This window comes from Astatotilapia calliptera, chromosome 6 (genome assembly GCF_964374335.1).
Source record: "Astatotilapia calliptera chromosome 6, fAstCal68.1, whole genome shotgun sequence".
NCBI classification, from domain to species: Eukaryota; Metazoa; Chordata; class Actinopteri; order Cichliformes; family Cichlidae; genus Astatotilapia; species Astatotilapia calliptera.
Window position 1 is genome coordinate 8051690 of NC_137427.1, and position 21263 is coordinate 8072952.

General features: G+C 40.6%; 1 protein-coding gene across 8 annotated transcripts in view; it reads right to left on the reverse strand.

Moving 5' to 3' along the window:
* Positions 1–5655: 5655 nt before the first annotated feature.
* The window catches only part of rgs12b (regulator of G protein signaling 12b), a 44092-nt gene continuing 28484 nt past the window's right edge, over positions 5656–21263 (reverse strand). Inside the window, exons 6-19 of one of the 8 annotated variants that reach the window (XM_080302705.1) lie at positions 20888–20909; positions 14253–14422; positions 13575–13667; positions 13318–13461; positions 12291–12473; positions 11738–11888; positions 11317–11411; positions 10979–11191; positions 10438–10511; positions 10206–10332; positions 10026–10122; positions 9850–9917; positions 8054–8102; positions 5656–7704 (exon numbers count right to left, since the gene is read on the reverse strand). In XM_080302705.1, the coding sequence (XP_080158831.1) occupies positions 7094–7704; positions 8054–8102; positions 9850–9917; positions 10026–10122; positions 10206–10332; positions 10438–10511; positions 10979–11191; positions 11317–11411; positions 11738–11888; positions 12291–12473; positions 13318–13461; positions 13575–13667; positions 14253–14422; positions 20888–20909 (2097 nt within the window). In that variant the 3' untranslated portion in view covers positions 5656–7093. Of the gene's footprint in view, positions 7705–8053; positions 8265–9849; positions 9921–10025; positions 10123–10205; positions 10333–10437; positions 10512–10978; positions 11192–11316; positions 11412–11737; positions 11889–12290; positions 12474–13317; positions 13462–13574; positions 13668–14252; positions 14423–20887; positions 20910–21263 lie in introns of all 8 variants that reach the window. The other 7 variants (XM_026169954.2, XM_080302704.1, XM_026169955.2 and 4 more) reach the window with 7 other exon arrangements.

The following is a 21263-nucleotide window of genomic DNA, read 5'->3' on the forward strand; positions in this document are numbered from 1 at the left end:
TTTTATCTTTTATCTTTATCACTATTCTCAGTGTTGTACTGCCTTTGTTTGTATCAGCAGCATTTAGGAAATTATACTGGGTATATTTTAGTATGCATCTAAATTTAGCACATTTGACACCTGACCCCATTTACATATTACACATGTGCATTTCTCTCATGTTCACCCCAAAATGCATTATTTTTACTGTACTGTACATTTCTTAAAGAGTGTTTAAAAAGAATAAAAAACTAAAGTAATATATATAAAACACAATACTATTCCCTTTATAACTGCCTTGGTGGAGACTTGTTCTCTCTGAGAGCTTTTTGTGATGTTAGGGTTTTCTCTTTTTTTATTTTTTTTAATGGCACCCAATTTATTTATTTTTTAAATTATACACATGAACACGATCACTCACCGTGGTTAGTTTGTCATCTGTAAAGTTTTTTTTTCTCTGGAGCTCTAGAGGAGCTTGGTGAAGTCTGAGTAAATAATTGGATGATGTTATCTAAAGCTGCATTGTAGGAAATGTAGTCTGAAATGTTTGCAGACTGTGACTCACTGGGGACTAAAAATCAGAATACATTTCAACATGTGCCGCCCTTCAGCCCTATCATGAGTTTTCTTTAGATAGCATCAAAGAAATCAGGAAATCATCACATTAGCCAAACTTTCACTTTAGAAGGTCGACTTTTAAACTTTACGAAACAGCATATTTCTGACGCTTGAATAACTATTGTTGTTGGAACTGATTCATTGCTCAGCTTTATCATTTATGTCTTATTTTTGTACATACGATTGTGAAATTATCATACTAATGTTTAAAAGAAGATTTTTTGTCTATTGTTGATTTTTTTTTTTGTTTATTATCTTGTTATTCATCTGTCCTGTTGGAAAGATCCCAAAATCCTGATTATAAAAAAGAAAGCCGTTTTTCAGCTCTTTATCAAACCAAAGTTTAGCTAGCAAAATATTATGTGGCAACACAGTAAATGGATGTAGCCACTATGGAGGCTCACAATGGTTTGTTAACTTCCATTTGTATTTGGACCTGTGCCATCAGTTTTTATTTATTTTTATTTTTTTAGGAGATGCAGTGAGCAAGTGGTTCTGACTAAGAGGCAAGGACACTGCAGTTCATATCATGAGGTAGCCTGGAGGACACTCTGCCTTAATTCTCTATTTATCTCTATTTGGAACCCCAATTTCAAGTTATTGTGTAACTAACTGTGTAAAATGTAAATAAAAACAGAATACAATGATCTGCAAATCTCCTAAATCATTTTTTTTCCCACAGCAGAGCATTAAATCATTAAACTGAGAAAAAGTACAATTGTAAGAAACTCAGGTCTGTAAAGTATCAGTGCTCTTTTCATCAAATTCAAAATGAGCTAATATTTTCTGACTATAAATATAAATAAATATTGATATATTTTTATCTTCTACTGTGAATAAAATATGGGTTTATGAATCAAATCAAAAAAAGTGTTTGAGGCCATAAATTCAGCGAGCTATAGGATCATTTTCTGTTACATACATTATATACAACTGGGCTTCTTTTGCATCCCCCTGCTGGCCGTTAGAAAGAATGCAAATGTAAGACATCTGCACTGGTTTCTCTTTTTAGACGCAGAAGCTAAATCCATCTTTTAAACACAGTCTGTTTGGCATAATAGCTAAATTATGACCACTGCCATTAGTAAGTGTCATCTAGAGCCTGTAGGGTGACATTAGTATCAATGTTCAGCCCATGTAGCTGTTAAGGATTCATACTTTTTTGTACTGCACACAGAGATAATCATATATTAATGAGTCAGCAATAATTTTAAATTGCAACTTCTTTATATTCTACAATGCATTGTCATTAAAACGATCAAAAGCTTTATGTGAATACTTGTAATCAAACCACAACCAAAAGCTGCCAGTGGAAAAAATATTGGCATTTGATATGTGGGAAAAAAGTGTGAAAAAAGTATTTGTGCTTTAGTACATCGGCAGTGTGAGCATATAGCCACCACTGTGCTGTAAATGCTGTGTATGAGCACACAGTATGGAATTGGGACACAGCTTTGATTAATCTCAGGCTGCCATCCACTAATAGCAGCCCTCAGTAGGGAGGTCTGAGAGCAGCTGCACAGTTGTTGACACTGGGCCCTTAGCCTCCACTTTCAAACTGAGACAATATTTCAGCTGCTGTAGAGAACATCCGCATGGTGTGAGTCACGGACAATGACCGCAGCCCAGACAGTCTGTGAACCAGCCAAACGCTGGGCCCCTTAAACAAAAGTTGCTTTCAGTTTGCTCCGGTCGATCTGCCCTTTGCCCTCACTGTGCTCCACCTGTCTCTTGGCTTTGTACATGGAGGGCAGCTCTGAAGTCTGGTACACTGCTGACCTCATCCTGCTGCCTCGGCACCGCAGCTCTAAAGCCACACCTTCCCATTTCCTGTCTAGCTCTGAACCATGATGGCCTCGCAGGTCAAGGGACCCTCTGCAGGTTGGCCTGGCGTCTTCTGCGTCACAGCTGTGCTCAATTTTGTCCAAATCCAAGGCTCGTTTTGGAGTTATGTGGTTAGAACGAGAGGAAGGCGATTTGGATTTGCGGCGTGAACGAAGAGGTGGTCTCGGTGGAGGTGGAAGAGGAGGTGATGGAGCGATGGGTGGGTTGGAAGTTGTCCTTCTGTTGGGCATTTTAAAATCCCCTCCACCTCTTTCCCTTCCTCTTCCCCTATGTCTGTCTTTACCTGAGGAGGAAGAGGCTGCTTTTAAAAGACAAATGGATAGAGGGAGAGATGGAGGAGAAATGGCCAAGCACTCAATGCCACTGCAAACACCCCACATGCAGGAAACACTCAGAGGAAACTCAAAATGCCATGAATTTCTTGAAAAGAGTATGCAGCAGAGAGAAGGCGAGAGAGATAGAGAGAGCTGGGAGGCAATAGGAAACAAAGTGAATGTGACAGATATTCCCATGCTGGCTGTTGGCTATGACATCATGGGAAAGATGGTTAGATGGCAAATACTCTGTGTGCATCTGTGCGAGTGTAAAGACCCCGACTTTAATGCGGGCTGCTGCCATCTACTGGCCACAAGAAGGAGGGACACACGTTCTCATTTGTTAAAGGTTGAGTTGAATTTGATGAGTCGAACTTTGTGTTTAGCACCAGTTAGCAAAAAAAGAATATCTAAAGACAAGCATGGGAAGTTTAAAAACTTGCTTTTGAGTCTTTCAGGATTCATTTTACAAGAAAAGCAGGCTGCAGTGGTCCAGTAGTTCATCTCTTTGCAACTCCACACCACCCCTTGACTTTTTTTAAGTTAAATTACTTGAAGCATTTGATCAAGCTTCAAACATCAGCCGAAGAAACTTTTTTCACGTTGTACTCAAGAGTTTGCCGACACAGCTGATTTCACTTATTGCCTGATTAGACCCGTTCTCAGTCCCATGTGATTCATGTGACAGCCCACTCCCTCTGCTGTCAGCTTCTCTGTACTTGTTAGGGAGAAACTGCACCTTTGCCATTTTACTCCTATATGCAGCTGTGATGTATAATTCTCAAGAGCGCTGGCTGAATTAAACCTGAATAGAGTCTAATCAGTGAGAGTGACTGAAAATACCTGTGTGAAAGGCCTTGATTGATTGTGGGCTGTTTTGAATATTCCACTGAATTACTTATTAATACCGTAATAAAGCAAATACATGAAACACTTTAGGACTCGGGAGCTCTGTAACTAGGACCAAGACCTGCATTAATATAGCGGAGTCCTTGTTGTCCCAGCTCTATTTAAAAAAAAGGGGGTTTACTTGTTTTTCTCTCTTCATCTCGCTGCCAGTCTAGATTTATTTACTTTTATTTAAACTGAAAATCCCACTGAGATCCAGTTTCCCCTACAGGGGAGACCTGACCAAGGTAGCAGCCATACAAACTCAACAAATGCAACAAAAACAACATAAAATGAATGTTTTGCTACATAATATAGAACAAAAACACTACTGGGACTCTGAGAAAAATGTCCGTGTGTCCTTCAGCGTGTTCCTTAAGATGCTTTTAAATTCAGGCCTAGATATCAGTATGTTTAAGATGATTATATTCATTTGAGAAGCACAATGAGGAGCAAATATTTTTAGCATATGGACATGGACCCAGCATGAGCCATTGAATTTAAACCCATTATTCATATACCAGCTTCTGTAACCAAACATTTCCCAGTTAGCGTGACAAAAGAGGACTCACCAGGTCCTGTGCTATGAAAACAAGAATTACACCCACAGATTGGTTTGCTCAGAGAACTAGATTATCCCCATGTTCACAGACACAGATGCTTGTTTTTATCCCTTTTATCAATGTCTACTCTATCAGCAGAGGCCTCTGGTAACTACTTTAGAAAACCAGAACTCCTCTGCCTCATACGTCTCACTTGGACGGTAACTTGATTTAGAGTGGGCATAAAGTGAAACAGGCAATTGCAGTTCATCTCTCTGTTTCAATATAGACATGTTTTTCTAAATGATCATGACCGGTTAAATAAAAATCAGTCTCTGCTGTCGTCACATGTTAACCCCGGAGGAAACGCAAACACAGCGAACAACAATGAAGAATTATTCTAACGATAACCACGACAGAATAAGATCCTCATGTGATGTGAGAGATGCACAGATATAGACGATCTTTCTAAGTAAGCGCATGCATGTGTGAAGTGTGTAAAATGAGCATCGGTGTATGTATGTGTGTGTGTGTGTGTGTGTGTGTGTGTGTGTGTGTGTGTGTGTGTGTGTGTGTGTGTGTGTGTGTGTGTGTGTGTGTGTGTGTGTACGAGGAAGAAACAGGACCTGGTTTTGTTTGGTGACTACCAAATAGCCCAGCATGATAAAGCTTGCTTAACAAGGCATTGAGCAGAGGGGAACCCATGCATAGCTAATAACCCAGTCCTCCAAAAATCCTTTGTACCCCAAAACAAAAGCCCTGTCCTTTTACACACACACACACACACACACACACACACACACACACACACACACACACACACACACACACACACACACACACACACACACACACACACACACACACACACACACACACACACACACACACACAGCAACAGAGAGAGGAGAGGAATATCAAGTACGATAGGAGAGAAATTATACAGCTGGAGCGAAGTAGACAGAGGTCAACTAAAGGATCTGTTGTATTTTCTTAGCTGTAATAGAAAAGAATTTGAATAGAGTAGCTGTCAGCGATTTCATGAATTTAAAAACTTTAAGTCTAATGACCTGAAATACAAACAGAACTTTTTTCCTGGGCGTGGAAGAAGTGCTCAGATCTTTCACTAAAGTTAAACTATTAATTCAACTATATAAAACACTAGTAAAAGACTAATTACAAAATTAAAATATGCTATCATTAAATGTTTCTTAACTGTGAAAATAAAGCCTTTACGTCACATATTAGTTCTCATGTCAGATTTAAACAAACTCAAAAGGTTGCTTGAGTTATAACACTATTTTGATGGCATTCCCAAAAATTCCCTCTTCCGGGATTTTTTTTTTAACACTGTCCCAATTTTTGTGCCTTCTAGCTGGAAAACCTCAGAGGCGCACACTCGAAATTCATCCAACAAATCGGATATTATTGAAACTCTGAGAAAAGAAAGGAGGTTGCTCACGTAAGAGTTCAACACAGAGTTTAACCTCTAAAACATTTATTTGATCTATTTACAGACAGTACAGTTCGCTGAACAGAACAGAGGAGAATTGATTCTTATTGTGACACAACTGAAGAAACAGTATTGCAATTCAACAATGACTACAGCAATATGGTGGCTTCACAAAGTAGACTATATACAAATTAATACTTTTAACTGATAGAAGGTAATTTTGAAGAGGAGGAGAGATGAAGTGATATACTCTCGATGATACAGAAGCCATATTAAAACCTTCGGCAGTTTTTACGGTTTTGACTCATTTGTACAATTCTACTTTCTACCACAGCCTCTGCACAGAAGCGACAGCTTATCGATCTGTTGACTGAACATGAAATGACGAAGAAGAAGAGTGAATTGTTCTACCACAGAAGCTTCTGGATCGTTTGGTCAGAATGCAAGACTGGATGCACGAGCACTCGCGTCCTGTTTTTATTTTCTGTGAGAAATGCCTGAGGTGAGAGAATAGGTGTGGAAACCCAGAAGTTGCTGTGCTTTAAAGAGAGTCTGAGTAAATGTTACTTCTGCATACTCTACCCATAATGAGATCAAGCCTGCTGCATGCTCAAAAGCTTGTAATAAGTTCAAATATCACATGGCTCACTTGTAAATCTGAAATGTGCTGCAGCTGGATCTGAATGTGGAACACTTACTGACTCTTAATAGATATGAACTGTTTTCTGGAAAGATGGCAGTCACAGTGGCTGCTTGAAAAGTTAAAGAGAAGAAGTGAGAGTAAAATTTTTTTTTTTTTTTAAATGTGGAGAGTCTTGTTTATAATTGGCTAAAGTGCATTGTTAGAATCTGTACATTGAGGGGCTAGAGGATGAAGTCTGGCACCGGCTATAACCATTTCATCCTCAACCTGCCCTCAAGTTTTCGTCTCCAGAAAGAAATCCACAGCAAGTCTGCTCAAAAGTTCACACAGATGCACACCATGCAGACAAAGTTCTAGGGAGAAGTTCTGTTCAAGCTTAATGCATCCGTTCTTCCTCACTTTGTGTGCCTGACATATTTTATCTTAGATCTGTTGTTGACTCACAGTGGATTGCTGGACGCAAAGTAGGGATGTAGCACACACAGCACTTAATCAAGTCAACGTATTTACTTTGACTAAATGAACTAATTGTTGATCTATGCTATATTTTGTTTATATTAGTTGTGTGCATTTTTACACAGATCTGAGCGAAAATGCTGTGATGTGTAATAAATTGTAGAAAGTGATCTTTATAACTGAAAGTCACTGGATTATTTGGTTAAATGGGAGGAGGAGCTCTAGATGCATTTTGGACTGTTCAACAACAGACAAACAGCGGTCAAGTTCATACTGACTCCGGCAGGACTCCAGTTCCGCTTACAGTCAGGTGGAAAGAAAAAAAAAGGAGGTGAAACTTTAAAGTTTAAAGAGTTCACACTGGGGGTGTACCTGAGCTAGGCCGACCATCCTGTGCTTGTGATTTGGGACGGGGGTGGGGTTTGCTGGGAAGGGAAGAGGGAGTGACGTAGTTGAGGCTGGGGCTGTTAATGTCCCCCTCGCCCACTAGAGTCAGATCGGAAAGAGTGTCCTCCTCCAGCATCTGGACTGATTCTCCCCTGCCAGAGTCCTGGAGGAGACCTCGCTGGGCTCCCTGACTTGGGTGGATGGGGGAGACTGTGCCAGGAAATGGAGGAGGTGGTCTGCTTCTCTCCCCTCTTCCACTCTCAGTGCCCATTCCAGAGTCCAAGCTCTGGGACTGATGGCTTGCATTAAGCAAGTGGGTGCCGCCTACTCCTCCTCCCCTGTCGCCTCCATTTGCCTTATTGCCCCGGTGACCGCTCCGAGGGAAGCTGCCGTTGTTGGAGTGATGAGAATTAGGGGTGGAGCAACTTGGTTCAGGGTTGTGGGGAGCAGGTGGAGTCTGGTTTGTTGCCACTGGTGACAGGCGCAGAAAGTCTGGGAGCTGCAGGTCGTTTTTGTTTAGCAGGCCTCGCTGGTCGTCTGCTCGGTTGCTCTGAGCTTTGGATATGAGGTCGAAGAACTCTGCAGGAACACACGCACACACAGAGCACAGCGCGCATACACACACAAACACGTGAAAGTGTGTACAAGTGTTTTCATTTACACAAATTTATAACCCATGTAACATCTTTAAAAAATACAGTAAACACTTTCATTTTCATTCAGTAAACATGCAGCATTGTGTGTTAATCAATTAGACAGGTCAAAGCTACATTCAGTATAAGCAGAGGTGACTGTGCTACATATAGTTAGCTTTGAAAGCATTTGGTGCTTCTGTAATATCGCAGACAGGCAAAAGGGTTAATGTAATCACAGCCACACAGCTACAGAAACAAAGGAGAGAGATAGAGGGAGGTTGTTCAGTCTTTACCTTCAGCTTCGTCTATATTAATCTTTTTCTGCTTTCTTTTCTCCGGAGCCTTATGGAGAGAGAGAGAGTGGTTGGGCAAGGGCTGGCTGCTTGTGTCAAGGCTGGGCCCAGCCCTGCCGTTTTCCCCTTGGGGATGGGCTGAACCGGCTTTCCCTGAAGGCCTGTCCTCCCCCTGGGAGCCACAAGGAGAGCGGAGCAGGGCATTAGAGCCCTGATGAATCATTGTGGAAGTATGGGAAACAGTAATGACAACAAGTGGGGACCAGTACTACTGATGGTGAGGAGGGTGACAAGTTGTAAATAAGATGTGTGATCAAAAGGTTTCAAAACTCTGGCTATAAAAAGCAAAAATCCGAGTTGTCTCTGTGTAAAGTGCTGCAACACTTCCAGCACTTCTGGTAGATTTAAATCACTCCTAAAAATTTCCCTTCTGAGTACTCGCATCTGGCTTTCTCCAACGTGCACTGGATTTTGTCAGGATTTGACATGTTTGTCTAGAATAGAGAACAAAGCTGACAGGCACCACATTTTAGGTTTTTCCATCCAAAGTTCTCCTTTTAACACCTCAGGATATTGCAGCAGAGCATGGATGGCCTGACCCTGGGGGACACAATTTATACACCATAAACTACTGGATGTGACACAATGAGGAGCATGCTCCTTTTTGTGCTTCTGACCGAATTCTTCAGGGTTACTGCGGGTCTGGAAAATACTCGATGGTCTGTGGGTCGGAGCCAGAGTCTGGCATTACCTGACATGGTTGTTTGACACAGAAGTTGAGTTTTGATTTCCATTTTTGTCCGAGCTCCATGGTGATACTGTCGGCAGGCACTTGCAAGGGGTCAGAAGGGAACTTCTAGGGAGAGATCTAAAAGTAGCAGAAGAACTGCAAGTAGTGCAGCGCTTTACAACGAGCTACCCTCGAATTTGTGTTAAAAATCTTTTTTTGCTTAATATTTTTAGAGTTCTGGTTCCTTGTAAAAACAATTTAATGGGCAGTGATTGACACGAGTTTCACTGATTTGGGGTGTTTGAAAAACAATTAAATGGGATCAAATCATCGGCTGTTTTGCGATAAAGAATCAATGACAGGTACTGGAAAAACTTCAGACATATGCAGTTGATCAAAGACAGCTGAGATGTTCCATTCAGACAGCCATAATGTCCATTGTGTGCACTAAGCATCATCAACGTGTAGGCTAACAGTAGCATACACCACAACACAAGAGGGACCAACTATCAACTACTTAAAGCTGCACTACTAAAGATTGAAGAATCAATAAGGAAGGCGATGAATGACCACTTCAGCTGGTCATCAAACCCCACTAGCTTCAAGAAACCCAGACAGCAAGTTAAAGTTCTACTGCCACCACGAACTACAACCCTTCAAGTGCCCAGAGTGAGTTTTTGAGGTTCCGATACCCGGCAAAAGCTCTATGAACACGAGCTCACATTGCCCAGCGGGTGGGTTTGTTATGGAAAAAAAGAGAACCAGAAACCAGAGAGAAAAGTTGATGATGCATTCGGCCACAGGCAGACCACAGTAATGGAACATTAGGAACCCTGACAGTGTGACGAGGTTATCTGCCCCACAGCAACAGTCCACATAGACACAGACACAGCCACATAATACACCTGCACATTTGTACCACATTGCAAACAGACATGGGTGATTGAAGACAGCAACAGAGACACTTAGTAGCGTGATATCATCAACCAGGCAGTGGAGACATTCGGTGGGTTATGGAACATTCCAGAGCAAGAAATTGGAAATAAGAAGCTGTAGGAGATCTTACTGTTGTTGATTGGTTTCTGCTTGTAGAAGCCGGGAGGTGACTCTTAGAGGGAGCTACTTTCTGTTTGTCTGCTGAACAACACCGGCGTACAGATACACATGCAAAAGGAATAAGAAATGAGACAGTTTTCACATTTGGTATTTACAGGAGAGTGTGTGTGTATATGTGTTCCTCACCTTTTCCAGGAGAATGTTCTGCTACATCTAATACCACTCGAAGGCCGTCCAGGTTGGAAATAGGAAGACCTAAATCTAAAGGCTCGGACTCTCCACTCTGCATCACACAGACACAAATTCAATAAGAGTTTGATATCATTACCTACATGCCTTTCTGCAGTCTGAGGAGGAGTGACTTACAATGCGTGCCACCAAGTCAGAAAGGTGCAGGCCATATTTGGCCACAACAGGTCTCAGGACTTCAGTCACCGGCTTCGTAGGCTTCGCTTTCAGACCCACTGATCGGTTGATGGGAACCAAGTCCAGTCTAGATTAAAGGAATACAGAGTTACCATTCTGAAATAGCAACTTTAATGTAAACCAAGCTTTTAAAGTCAGAATGCGCCAATGTGGAACTGTTTTTGTACTGTACCTGAACAGGGTGCGCTTTTCTAGTCTGAGGTCCCGAGAGCACAGAGTCATACAGTCTTGGTCCAAAACAAGTGGCTGAGAAACAGAAAAATAAGCACATCAATCATTAAAGAAATCCGGCTAGTTGCATGGTCATAAAGGTTGACAGTTGTAGCTTCTTTAGGTAAAAATCGCCATGCTCACAACAAGCTAAAAAAAAGTACCTGACACGCTTTGAACATAGGAAGTTGATGTATGGTATTTCTAACATTTTGACAAATTGCTTCTTTGTTTGAGAGTGAATAAAAGTATTAAAGCTGTTCACCATGAATCCAAAACATTATCTTTAAATAGAGTAATATGCTAGTTTTATAAAGTGAGGATGAACTACTAGGCTGGAAGCTAATTAGTTTATCCTGAGCCCCATGTTAATTAAAAACAGACAAGAAAACCAAGCCAGACCTACTTTTGTTCGTTTGTGTCATGTGGAATTATTTTTGATTTGTATAGAAGCTTTGAAAAAAAGGATCTTTAAGACTGAACCATATCTAACAGAGTTTTACCTTCTCCCCTCCAACCAGGAAGAGGTCTATAGCTGCCAGGTTGATGCAGAGCTTCTCACAGATGCCCAACAGCAGGTCTCTGATAGACACACCTGCCCTCAGTGGCACAGAGCAACATGAGCCATCTGGCAATGTTATATTACACTGCCTGAAGGGGGCGCCGCCTCCTCCTCGCTCTGCTGACACTGACAATGCACTACGAGAAACATCACCCTGGGAGAAGAAGAAAAAGGTGAAAAGTAAAAACTCTGATTAAAAAAAAAAGTTGTTATTTTAGTTTTAAAGGAGAAGCCGCTCCATGCTGATACGCATCTGATCATGTTTCTTTCCAGACTGACCTCATTCCTTCCCAACCCTGACGTCCCAAGCTCCAGGCTGGCTCCTGAAGACAGCGAACCCTGAGACTCACGGCGCCCATTGCTGCCAGCAAAGTCTAATAAAAAAACAAACCAAAAATATCATTAGTCGTGTCGAGAAAAAAACAGACACAATCATTTCAAACCTAAATTGACAGCAATAATCGAGCTTATGTAGAAAAGAGGGAAAAGACAAAATGAGTTTTATCTATATGTTTAATTTAGCAAGTTCTTTAGAATGTCAAATGCAAACAGCTTTTTGGGATCTGCACACAATCAGTTTTCGGTGACCTTTATGATGAAAAAGTAACTGTACGGCAACTGACATTTTCTAGAAATATGTTTTCCTTCCTGAAAACTCTTAATCTGCAGGAATTCAATGGAAAAAAAGAAAAAGACTGACTGTAGTTAAAGTCTGTCAGCTCTCGTTTCTTGGGCCCTTTGCCAAAACTCCTGTTTCGGGACCAAGAGAAAAACATCCCTTTCTTCCGATCTCCCGAATCATCTCCTCTGTCCTCATTTACAGATCGACCCGATTTGCTCTTTTTGTCCTCCTGTATGACACAAACAAAAACAAAGAAGAGCACAAACTGGTAAAAACATACAGAAGTACACAAATAATCAGAAAAAATAGTTCTTGTAATCCCATTACAGTACACAAAAGTGCAAATGCACAAGACAGCTGCTGATATTTTAGCCCACAAGTTATTTTTCTGACGTGCTCAAGATAGTTCACATTCCCTGGCCCACAATTTCTATCAATCCTTAATAACAAAAGGATCCCATTTGAATTTTACAATAAATGTGATCACAGTAGCCTCAACAAACTCCCGTGACCTTCTACGTCTATTCAGGAGGGTCCAAACCACACTGTTTTTTTAAAAGTTAAGAACAAAGTTTTTGTTTCAAACTAAGCTCTGTTGCATTGCAGGGTAGAAAGCTTTTTGTTGAATTACCTTCTTGGGTGTAGAGAGGTTGGAGCGGTCAGACCCAGTGGTGCTGTGTTTGGAGGTGGGGCTGCTTGGGATGTGGTAAGGATCAGGCAATGGTCTGCCCTCAACCTCTGCCAGCATACACTCCTGGTACAGCAGAGACTTGAGAAACCTTGTGTAACTGTCAAACTTCATCAGGTTGAAAATCTAAAGGAGTGAAGAAAAAGGAAAAGGTGATGAGTGATCAAAAGAAAAGAGCAAAGCAAAAACGAAAGAAGAACAAAAGATTGTGCCCACAAGCAAACACTACAGAATACGGAGAGAAAACAAGAGAGGAGGAGGATTGTAAAGGTTAAGAAACAGCAGCAAAAACTGACAGAAGGAAAGCAAAAAAAGACAAGAGGTTCAACACAACAAAAAATAATTAAACTAAAATAAGATTATATTATTAGATCAGCAAGTCTATAAACCTAATGAATATTTATTACTATTTTTCTGGATTATTTTTTTTGGATGAACAGATGAAGAGGAAATGATGTAAGTATGTATGTTAGTGTTTATATGTTCAATTCAGCATTTGTATGTAAGTCTGAACCTACATCTTTCCTAAACAGTACCATGAGATCCTGGAAAAGATGTGATGTGTGATGTGCAAAAGTACAGAGGGTGCTGGTAGGGATGCCCTCCTAGCCTTGTGACTTTTATCTTAGTCTGAACATCTGAGCTGAGCTGTAGAAATCGATAGCGCTTTTCAGCAAATTCAACCCCTTCAGAAAATACACATTTATGAAGCCATTCGCATCCAAGATACTAGACAGCAATAAAAGAGAAATACTTGACCTTTTGGGCACTCAACACTGTTGCCCATTTTCAATAAGAGTTTGTTTTTCATTCAGTTTTATAAGTAATGACACGTTCATCCTTCTGGGAAATGCTCTTTTCACTTTGTTCTGATGGGGAAGGTCAAGTCAGTGTCACTTAAGCCTTTCAAACGTTACTGCGTATCACCTTGAGGCTTCAATAAATAGTTTTTTCTCACTTAGTATACTACCTGTAGTTGCTGCTCCTTGAACATGTCGGGTTTGGGGGCATTGAGGATGTCATCAGCAAGCTGAGCTTGACTGTCAATGTTAACTGGTGTTGTAGCTTTACTGGACAGGAAGGTGTTGTAGATCTCCCTGGCTCGTTGAGAGAGCTGGAACAAAGGCCAGCAGAAATTGAGAGAGGTGATTAACACATAACTTCATCCCTCATTATTGCTAAAAAAAATCCTGGATGGATGTGTGTCATTGGATAATAACACGCTACCTGTTTGTTGTCGTTCTCAGGGACATGGCTGAAGAATTCGCACGCTTGCCAGAACAGGATATTCTCTTCACTGAACTCTTTCTTTAGGAACTCCTTTAGCAAAGGAATAAAAATGGTAATGATTTAGAAAAGTTTGATCAGACAGAGATGCAGTCAGAAGACCCAAGTACCTACACAACAATAAAGCAGGTTTAGAGGTAGTGTAATTATCAACTTCTGATGTGCAGCCTGTCAGCAACTGGTTATCACCAAGGATAATTCATTTTGCTTTTAGATTTCAGAAAATGATTTGTGTGAGGCAGATTTAACAGCGATAGAAACCAAAACAATATACATATATATGTATAGACAATACATGCAACGCAGTATAATGCAGTATACAATATAAATGTGTCAGGTAATATGTTTGTACCTTTAACTTTTATTTCTGCAGAAACACGTTTAAAAAAAATCCAACCTTTAAATAATGCTTTAGCTGATCTTCTAGAATAAAAGGATTTTTAAGCTGGTCATTACAGTGCTGTAGAGTACATTTCAGTCTTTTGACAATATATGATACTGCTGACACAAAAAAAACTACCCTGCACTTTTCAGTACACCATTAGAAAGAGTTGCTTAAAGTCATTTATCTGTCATGAGTATGCGCAGGCCAACACCAGCCAGACGTTGTTATAGTACCGAGAAGTAGCGGACCCCCACGGGGTCCTGCAGCAGTCTCTCAAAGCACACGGCCCAGCTGGCCACTCTCCTCTCAGTGTGGCGCCGGTGGCTCTGGACACTAGGCAGGCTGGCATTACTGTTGAGGCTGTTGTCACTGCTGCAGCCCTGCAGCTCCACGCTGTTCAGCTCTGTTCACACACACACACACACACACACACGCGCACACACACACACACACACACACACACACACACACACACACACACACACACACACACACACACACACACACACACACGTCAAGTGAGTTGAGTTAATTATTATTATTGATGAAGTTCATTTTTTGATTTAATTTCTATTTTAATTACACAAGTGCATTGAAAGCAGCACAGCCTTAGGCTATATGGTCCAGATTATTCTAGTTATAATATAAAGTTCTTCTTTTTTTTTTTCTCAGCCTGTTTTCTTCTGATTGCTGGGGCTTTTGAGTACCTGAAGGCAGGCCTATCAGCAGCATGGAACTTACCAGGGAAACAGTGTCCCAGGAGACAGTCCAGTGAGACTTTCTCGTCCCACAGACATACCTGCTGTGGATTTACATTGTTTTGTTTTTTGCTTTTTAACTCTCAGAGTGTTATTGAGCAAACTTTCATCAGTACAGTCACAACAAATCGGATACAAACTATGTGATTGATTATGGTACATCAGATTTTTTACTCCAGATGATTTGTTGTAAATGAACGTCCATTATAAGTCCCTTTAACCCAGTGTTTCATAAATAACCAAAACAATAAAATATAACTAGTTTGATACAGTGAAGGTCTAAGATCATATAAAACGACACTTTTACACTCAAATGTAAATTACCTCACAGCAAATATCAGGAAATTCATCACATGAACATTTTTTGTAATTTAGTTGATGACAAATGATGCAGTCATCCAAGATTCTGTATCATGTGATACTGCGATTTACAAAGTTCACATCAAAGTGAATTTCCATAGAAAAATAATTCATGAATACAATGAAAAAAATACGCACTTCCTCTTTTCCTAAGGTCAAATCTGCATGTAGCCACGCTTCACTTGTTATCTTTGTGTAACAATTATATTTCCTTATCCAGATCATATACTTGAAAAGAACCAAACTGGAATTGAAACATTACCTTTGTATCTTTAACAGTGGAAATACTATTGCTATGGTGCACACCCTTGGTTAAAGATAAGCTGTATCACTGTATTTCAACAGACCATTTACATAGATTTTTGCATTAACGCGTCATCATTCTGTTTATTTTTCCCACTGCTAGACCACAGTGCAGCCATGTCCCTAATGCTTAGACAAAATCAGGAGACAGAGAAAGAGTCACACTGAGAATAATCATAATGGAGCTTGAGGCCTGATGAACTGAAAGTGGGTTGCTAAGTTGAGATAAAACAAAACACAAGAACAGCCAGCGGGAAGACATCACCGGTCAGGTGCCCGAAACGACGCACATCCTGTAAATAAACTAAAAAGACCAGTATTGAGCCTACAGCTAAGGTCTTACATGACTTAAAACTTGGAAAGATACGAGGCTATTAACCGAAAGTCCATTGTGAATTCTGCTTCTGCACATTTTTCTTGCGTTTAATGTTATCAGTGACAGTGTTCACATAAAAGGTTATCTCTAATCAGTTTTTCCAAACCGCTTGGCTCATTCATTCGTCTTCAGTTCTCAGCGGCATAGTAAACAACTACAGGGGCTCCTCCTAACATTAACAGCAATTTCTCACTGTGACCGAGAGGCAAACATTTATCCATGTATTGTCTAAACCAAGTATCCTGTTCCATGTCACAGGAGCTGGAGTCTATAACAACACACAGCCAGGACTAATTATCAGTGTATCAGTGAGACAGGCTTATAATACAAAGTCATGGCACAAAAGAAACAACAGGCTTAAAACGACCAAAAAAAAAAAAAAAAAGCCTCAGACACGATTTCTTGGAGGTTTTGTTATTTACTTGCTTTACATATATTTATTTCTTTACCTTGCATATTTTCCTCTGCAAATTAAAATCTTAAAAGAGAATCTTTCAATACTGACTGCTTTCCGTCCTGTCCACCACCATCCCTTTTGGATGATATTTTTGATTTTAAGCCAAATGCTAAGCGGGTTATAAGTGATGTTTATGAGCTGTTGAGTAATTTTAGGCTGTCCACATTGCAATCACTTAGGGAACGATGGGGAAGTGATCTTGGCCAACGGATTACAGATGAGACTTGGCACAAGATAATCAATAGCATTTCTTCATCATCTATTTGCCTTAAACATGTGGTGATTCAGTTCAAAGTTGTTCACCGTCTCCATTGGTCTAAAACTAGACTGAGCAAAATCAAGGATGGGTTTGACCCCACATGTGACCGGTGCAAACGAGAGCCTGCTTCCCTATTTCACATGTTCTGGGCGTGTCCAAAACTGGGTAGCTTTTGGAAAAGCATATTTGAAACCATATCCAACATATTTGGTGTTCCAATTGCACCCTGCCCGTTTATAGCTATTTTTGGAGTGACGCCTTGTGATGCCAGTCTTTCCAAATCACACTCTGATCTTCTGGCCTTCTGCACTCTTTTGGCCCGTAGAATGATATTATTGAAATGGAAAGAGCCACTTCCACCTGTATATGGGCAATGGGTTAAGGATGTCATGTACTATACTCAGCTGGAAAAGATCCGCTACACTGTAAAAGGTTCGGTTCGGCGGTTCTATGACACATGGCAACCTTTTCTTACTTACTTTGAAAGATTAAGTCCGGATACTATTGCTTAATGTGCGTGTGAGTGGGGTTTTTTTTTTTTTTTTTTTTTCTCTTGCTGTTGTTCATTTATTTTATTATTTACTTTGTATCTGTAACTTTATTTTATTTTATGTTATTTTGTCTCTCCTTTCCTCTCTGGCTGGGTTTTAGTTACACTGTTCTGGGGGGGTGGGGGCACAACTGTTTGTTAATTTTGCCATAATTGTTGTTGGAAGCAATTCTTTGTTCAATAAAAAGACCTTGATCAAAAAAAAAAAAAAAAGAGAATCTTTCACATTATTCTCAGCCAGAGTTTTACTTGTCTGCAGACACAGCTAAAGGCAACACTTATACTTTTTCCTAGCTCCCATGAAGTCTCTGCAGTAGAGTCACAGCTGGCAGACATCTGGATCCACACACAGTCTTGGGTTCACCCTCTGATGATGACATTTATGTCATTTAGATCTAAGCAGATGCCTGTATCTCCCAGAAAGCAACTATAAATCATCCAAGCCAACAGACATACCAAACAGCAAGCTTATCCCGATCAGCAACTCCATTTCATACACACACACACACACACACACACACACACACACACACACACACACACACACACACACACACACACACACACACACACACACACACACACACACACACACACACACACACACACACACACACACTTGCACTCCCTTATGGCAGCAGCCTCCCATAGCACTACACTGAGCACCACCACAGTGCAAACACTACATGACAGAGATCCCAAAGTGTTAACACTGCCTGTCAAGCCTCCGAGTCCCAGTTTGATCCATCACTGGCAGGCTGCACTTAAACAAGCCTAAACAAGCCTGATCCAAAAAGTTGGATCTTTACACACTAAGACCCCCAAAAATCTGTAGTGCCAGACACCACAGGAAAAAAAAACTCCCATCCTCTGTCTACACCAAGGCTTCAGAGATGTTTCAATGGCAAAATTTTAATGTTGTTACTAAAGGGCATTTTACAGTGACAATTATGATAAGCAGTGAGTGAGATGAGTAAAGTAAGATTTACAAAAGGAATTTCTTAGGATTCTGTCCAATAACAGAAATTTAAAAAAAAAAACTGACACAAAGTTTCTAACTCGGTATTCCACTGAAATTCCGTTTAATTTTCAATAGATGAGAAACAGCACAGCAAACACAAAGTGAACTGTAGGAAAACCACAACACTCAATCATTGCCCTACTCAGACTTTACAACATTAACAGCTGCTGTACAGACAGGTTAAACTCATTTATTATCCACCTGTCAACTGGTAGTTCCAAAACCATCTGTCTAACAAGCAATCTCCATCTTGTGGTATTTTTCTTTAACTTCCTTCACGGGCCTAAAAAAAACAAACTGAATTTTCAACATGAAAAACCTTCTGCTGTCCAACATGTTGGCTTCATTGCTTCCCTGTGAACAAAATCTGCATTTCCTTCAGTTGGAAAAACAAGTATTCAAAGCTCCAGCTATCTCCTCACCTGGGTAAAGCTGGTAGGAGCCTGTGTGGTGCCAGCGGGGCAAGTAGCGAATCCTAAGGGGTAACCAAGTCCCTCCATCCATAATCCCCCTATCGGGGCCCCTCATGAACTCCAACACAAGAGGGCTGAACGCATAGTCCAAGAAAGGGCCCACATACACACACTCACACACACTTTTACACCAAAAGAGAAACAGAGAGAAGGTGGGAAATGGAAAAAGAAGGAGGATATAATGAGAAAGAGAGAGAGAGAGAGGTTGCTGCTGGTGAGCAACCTGGATGACAACCTGAGAAAGCACAGAGAGAGTCAGGTCACAACATGCACACGCACCTGCATGTGCATTCACACAGCTCTGTGAGCTTCCAGCCAGGGTAACCGATACAAGCACACACAGGCCTCAGAAAGATGAATAATTCAAAGCCGAGAGAGAAGGGAGATAAAAATGCTGGGCACACGCGCGTAAGGAAGGCCACTACTGAGGCTAATGAGGCCTGCAATACAGATGTTGTGGCGCATCTGGTGGAATCCAGTGGCTACATCAGGGCTGGTATATAAGGAGATGATTTAAAGCTACATTTTACACATTCTTTTAATTTTTTTCAATAAATCAGTCTAAGCATTGAAATGAGGCAATTTTAGACTTGAGCAATGGAAATGGGCTCCTACATTATGCAGGAGGTAAGCCGGCTAAAATCTACTCGATATACATAATTTATGCATCATAACGTATAGTGATTTTACCCATACGGCGTGTGTGTGCACAGAGTTACATTTCTCTCACTTGATCCTGGTGACAGTGATCTAACACAAGACAAAACGAGAACACCGTTGCAAAATGAGGAACCTCATTAGTCCCTTAGTTGTCATGTTCCCTATCTCATGCAAGAAAAAAATATTAAAGGAGAGAAGTCTCACAAACAACACATTCTATCTTCCAGAGACATGCATTGTGGAAAAAGTGATGATAAACACTTCTACATTCAAGCTCACAGTAAACACGTCCACCATAAAATTCAGCGCTTCCCACCCCCCGTCTTGTTTCTCACCTCCTCTGCATTCTTTTATCTCCCATCTGCCATAAAATTTATCTTTCATATACATTTATGGGGTGTTAAAGCACAGTTTATCACAAATTAGAGCCAGTCTAACAAATCATGAAAATACACTGTGCGAATGGTCTGTCATCCTGATTAAAACAACAGTACCAAGACAACTGAAAAACAACAATGACAAAACACTAGAAAAGCACATCCTATGCAGCTTTCCAACAAGTCTCACGGAACTGGAACTGTTAGTTTTTGCATCTTGTTGGCACAGACGTTAAAAAATGCCTATTATATAGCCCCACCATGGGAAGATATGTAAAGTGAGTTATACAACCACTGACGAATGATCAAACAGCGTCTGTAACGCCTTCCCTTTGCAACACCTTCTCAGCCTGGAAACTGGCAGCCTGAATCTGATCAAGGCTTCTTCACAGATATTTGCAAGCCGTGATGACAAAAAGTGAAGTTCTATCTCGTCACCTGGGAGGAGACTTTGTCTGAAAGTTTGTATTAGTACAACTGTTGCAGCGTTTTTTAACTTTTAAATATTACACTGTGGTAATATGTGAACCATTATATCTAATCTACATCTCTGTATCATAAATACACTTCTAAGGATTACAGAAGCAGAAAAAAAACCTACCAGTTGCTTCGTTATTATATTTACAAATTTGGCTTTATATTTAGCTTGCAGCCAGCCACCAGCAGCAGAATAAGCACAGGTGTGGCAGAAAAGCAGGCCAAACTAGCTCGCCTGTTGCTAGAGAAGTTATTGAAAGCAGACCAATGTTAGCTGGGTGCTACTGTGAGCATGGCCACGATGAAACGCAAGACCTAAACTGATAAAATACTCGATACATGCTAAATGAACCGCATCCTAACAACTCAAGAATGCAAGGTTTTGTACAATTATGGTAAAACTCACAATGGAGTTTTCTTTTCCATTATCGTGCATTTACTGCACTTGAAAAATGTCTACTTTAATTTTACTGAACTTGCAACGTAGAAAAAAAACAGCAAAACTAAACATGTCCCAGCTTGATGAGGACAGAGTCGGAGCACTGAAGGTGGTGTAAAAGCCACCTCTGCAGAGAAATTGATGCATCAAAGTTATGGTGCAAGACAAAACAAGATCACCATTTCTAAAATGATTTCAGAACAGCATTTGTTTTCCCTTTATTTTAGTGCTGTTGTTTTTCCCCCTTCTAATTACTACACAAAACTTTAAATTTTCAATAAAATTCCCCAGCTCAAGTAAGAAGAAGACCTGAAAATGATACTGAAATAATACAAAAATTTAAGGCATATTTACTCACCTCCATCAGAGACTGCAGCAGACTGTAAAAAGCAGAAAGACATGAGTTAGGATCTTTCTTCATCACACAGATGACACACATTAAAATCAGCTCACACAGGGCATGAGGCCCAAGAGGCCAGAGCATGCACTTTTGGCCACATGGAGACACAGACAGACTGACTGAGTTTCTAATAGGAATGATTCCATTATCAACACAGTTTCACATCATGACACAGCCAGATTAGCACCCACATTCATTGTCTTCTGCGTGGGTGGAATCGTCTGTTAACTGGCTGCGCTTGCTCTACAAGAAAACTCAAAAGGGTGGGGCCTACTGTCTGGGTGTATGTGTGAAAAGGTTAAGGATGGGTCCCGTCTCCTTTCAATAGGCAGGT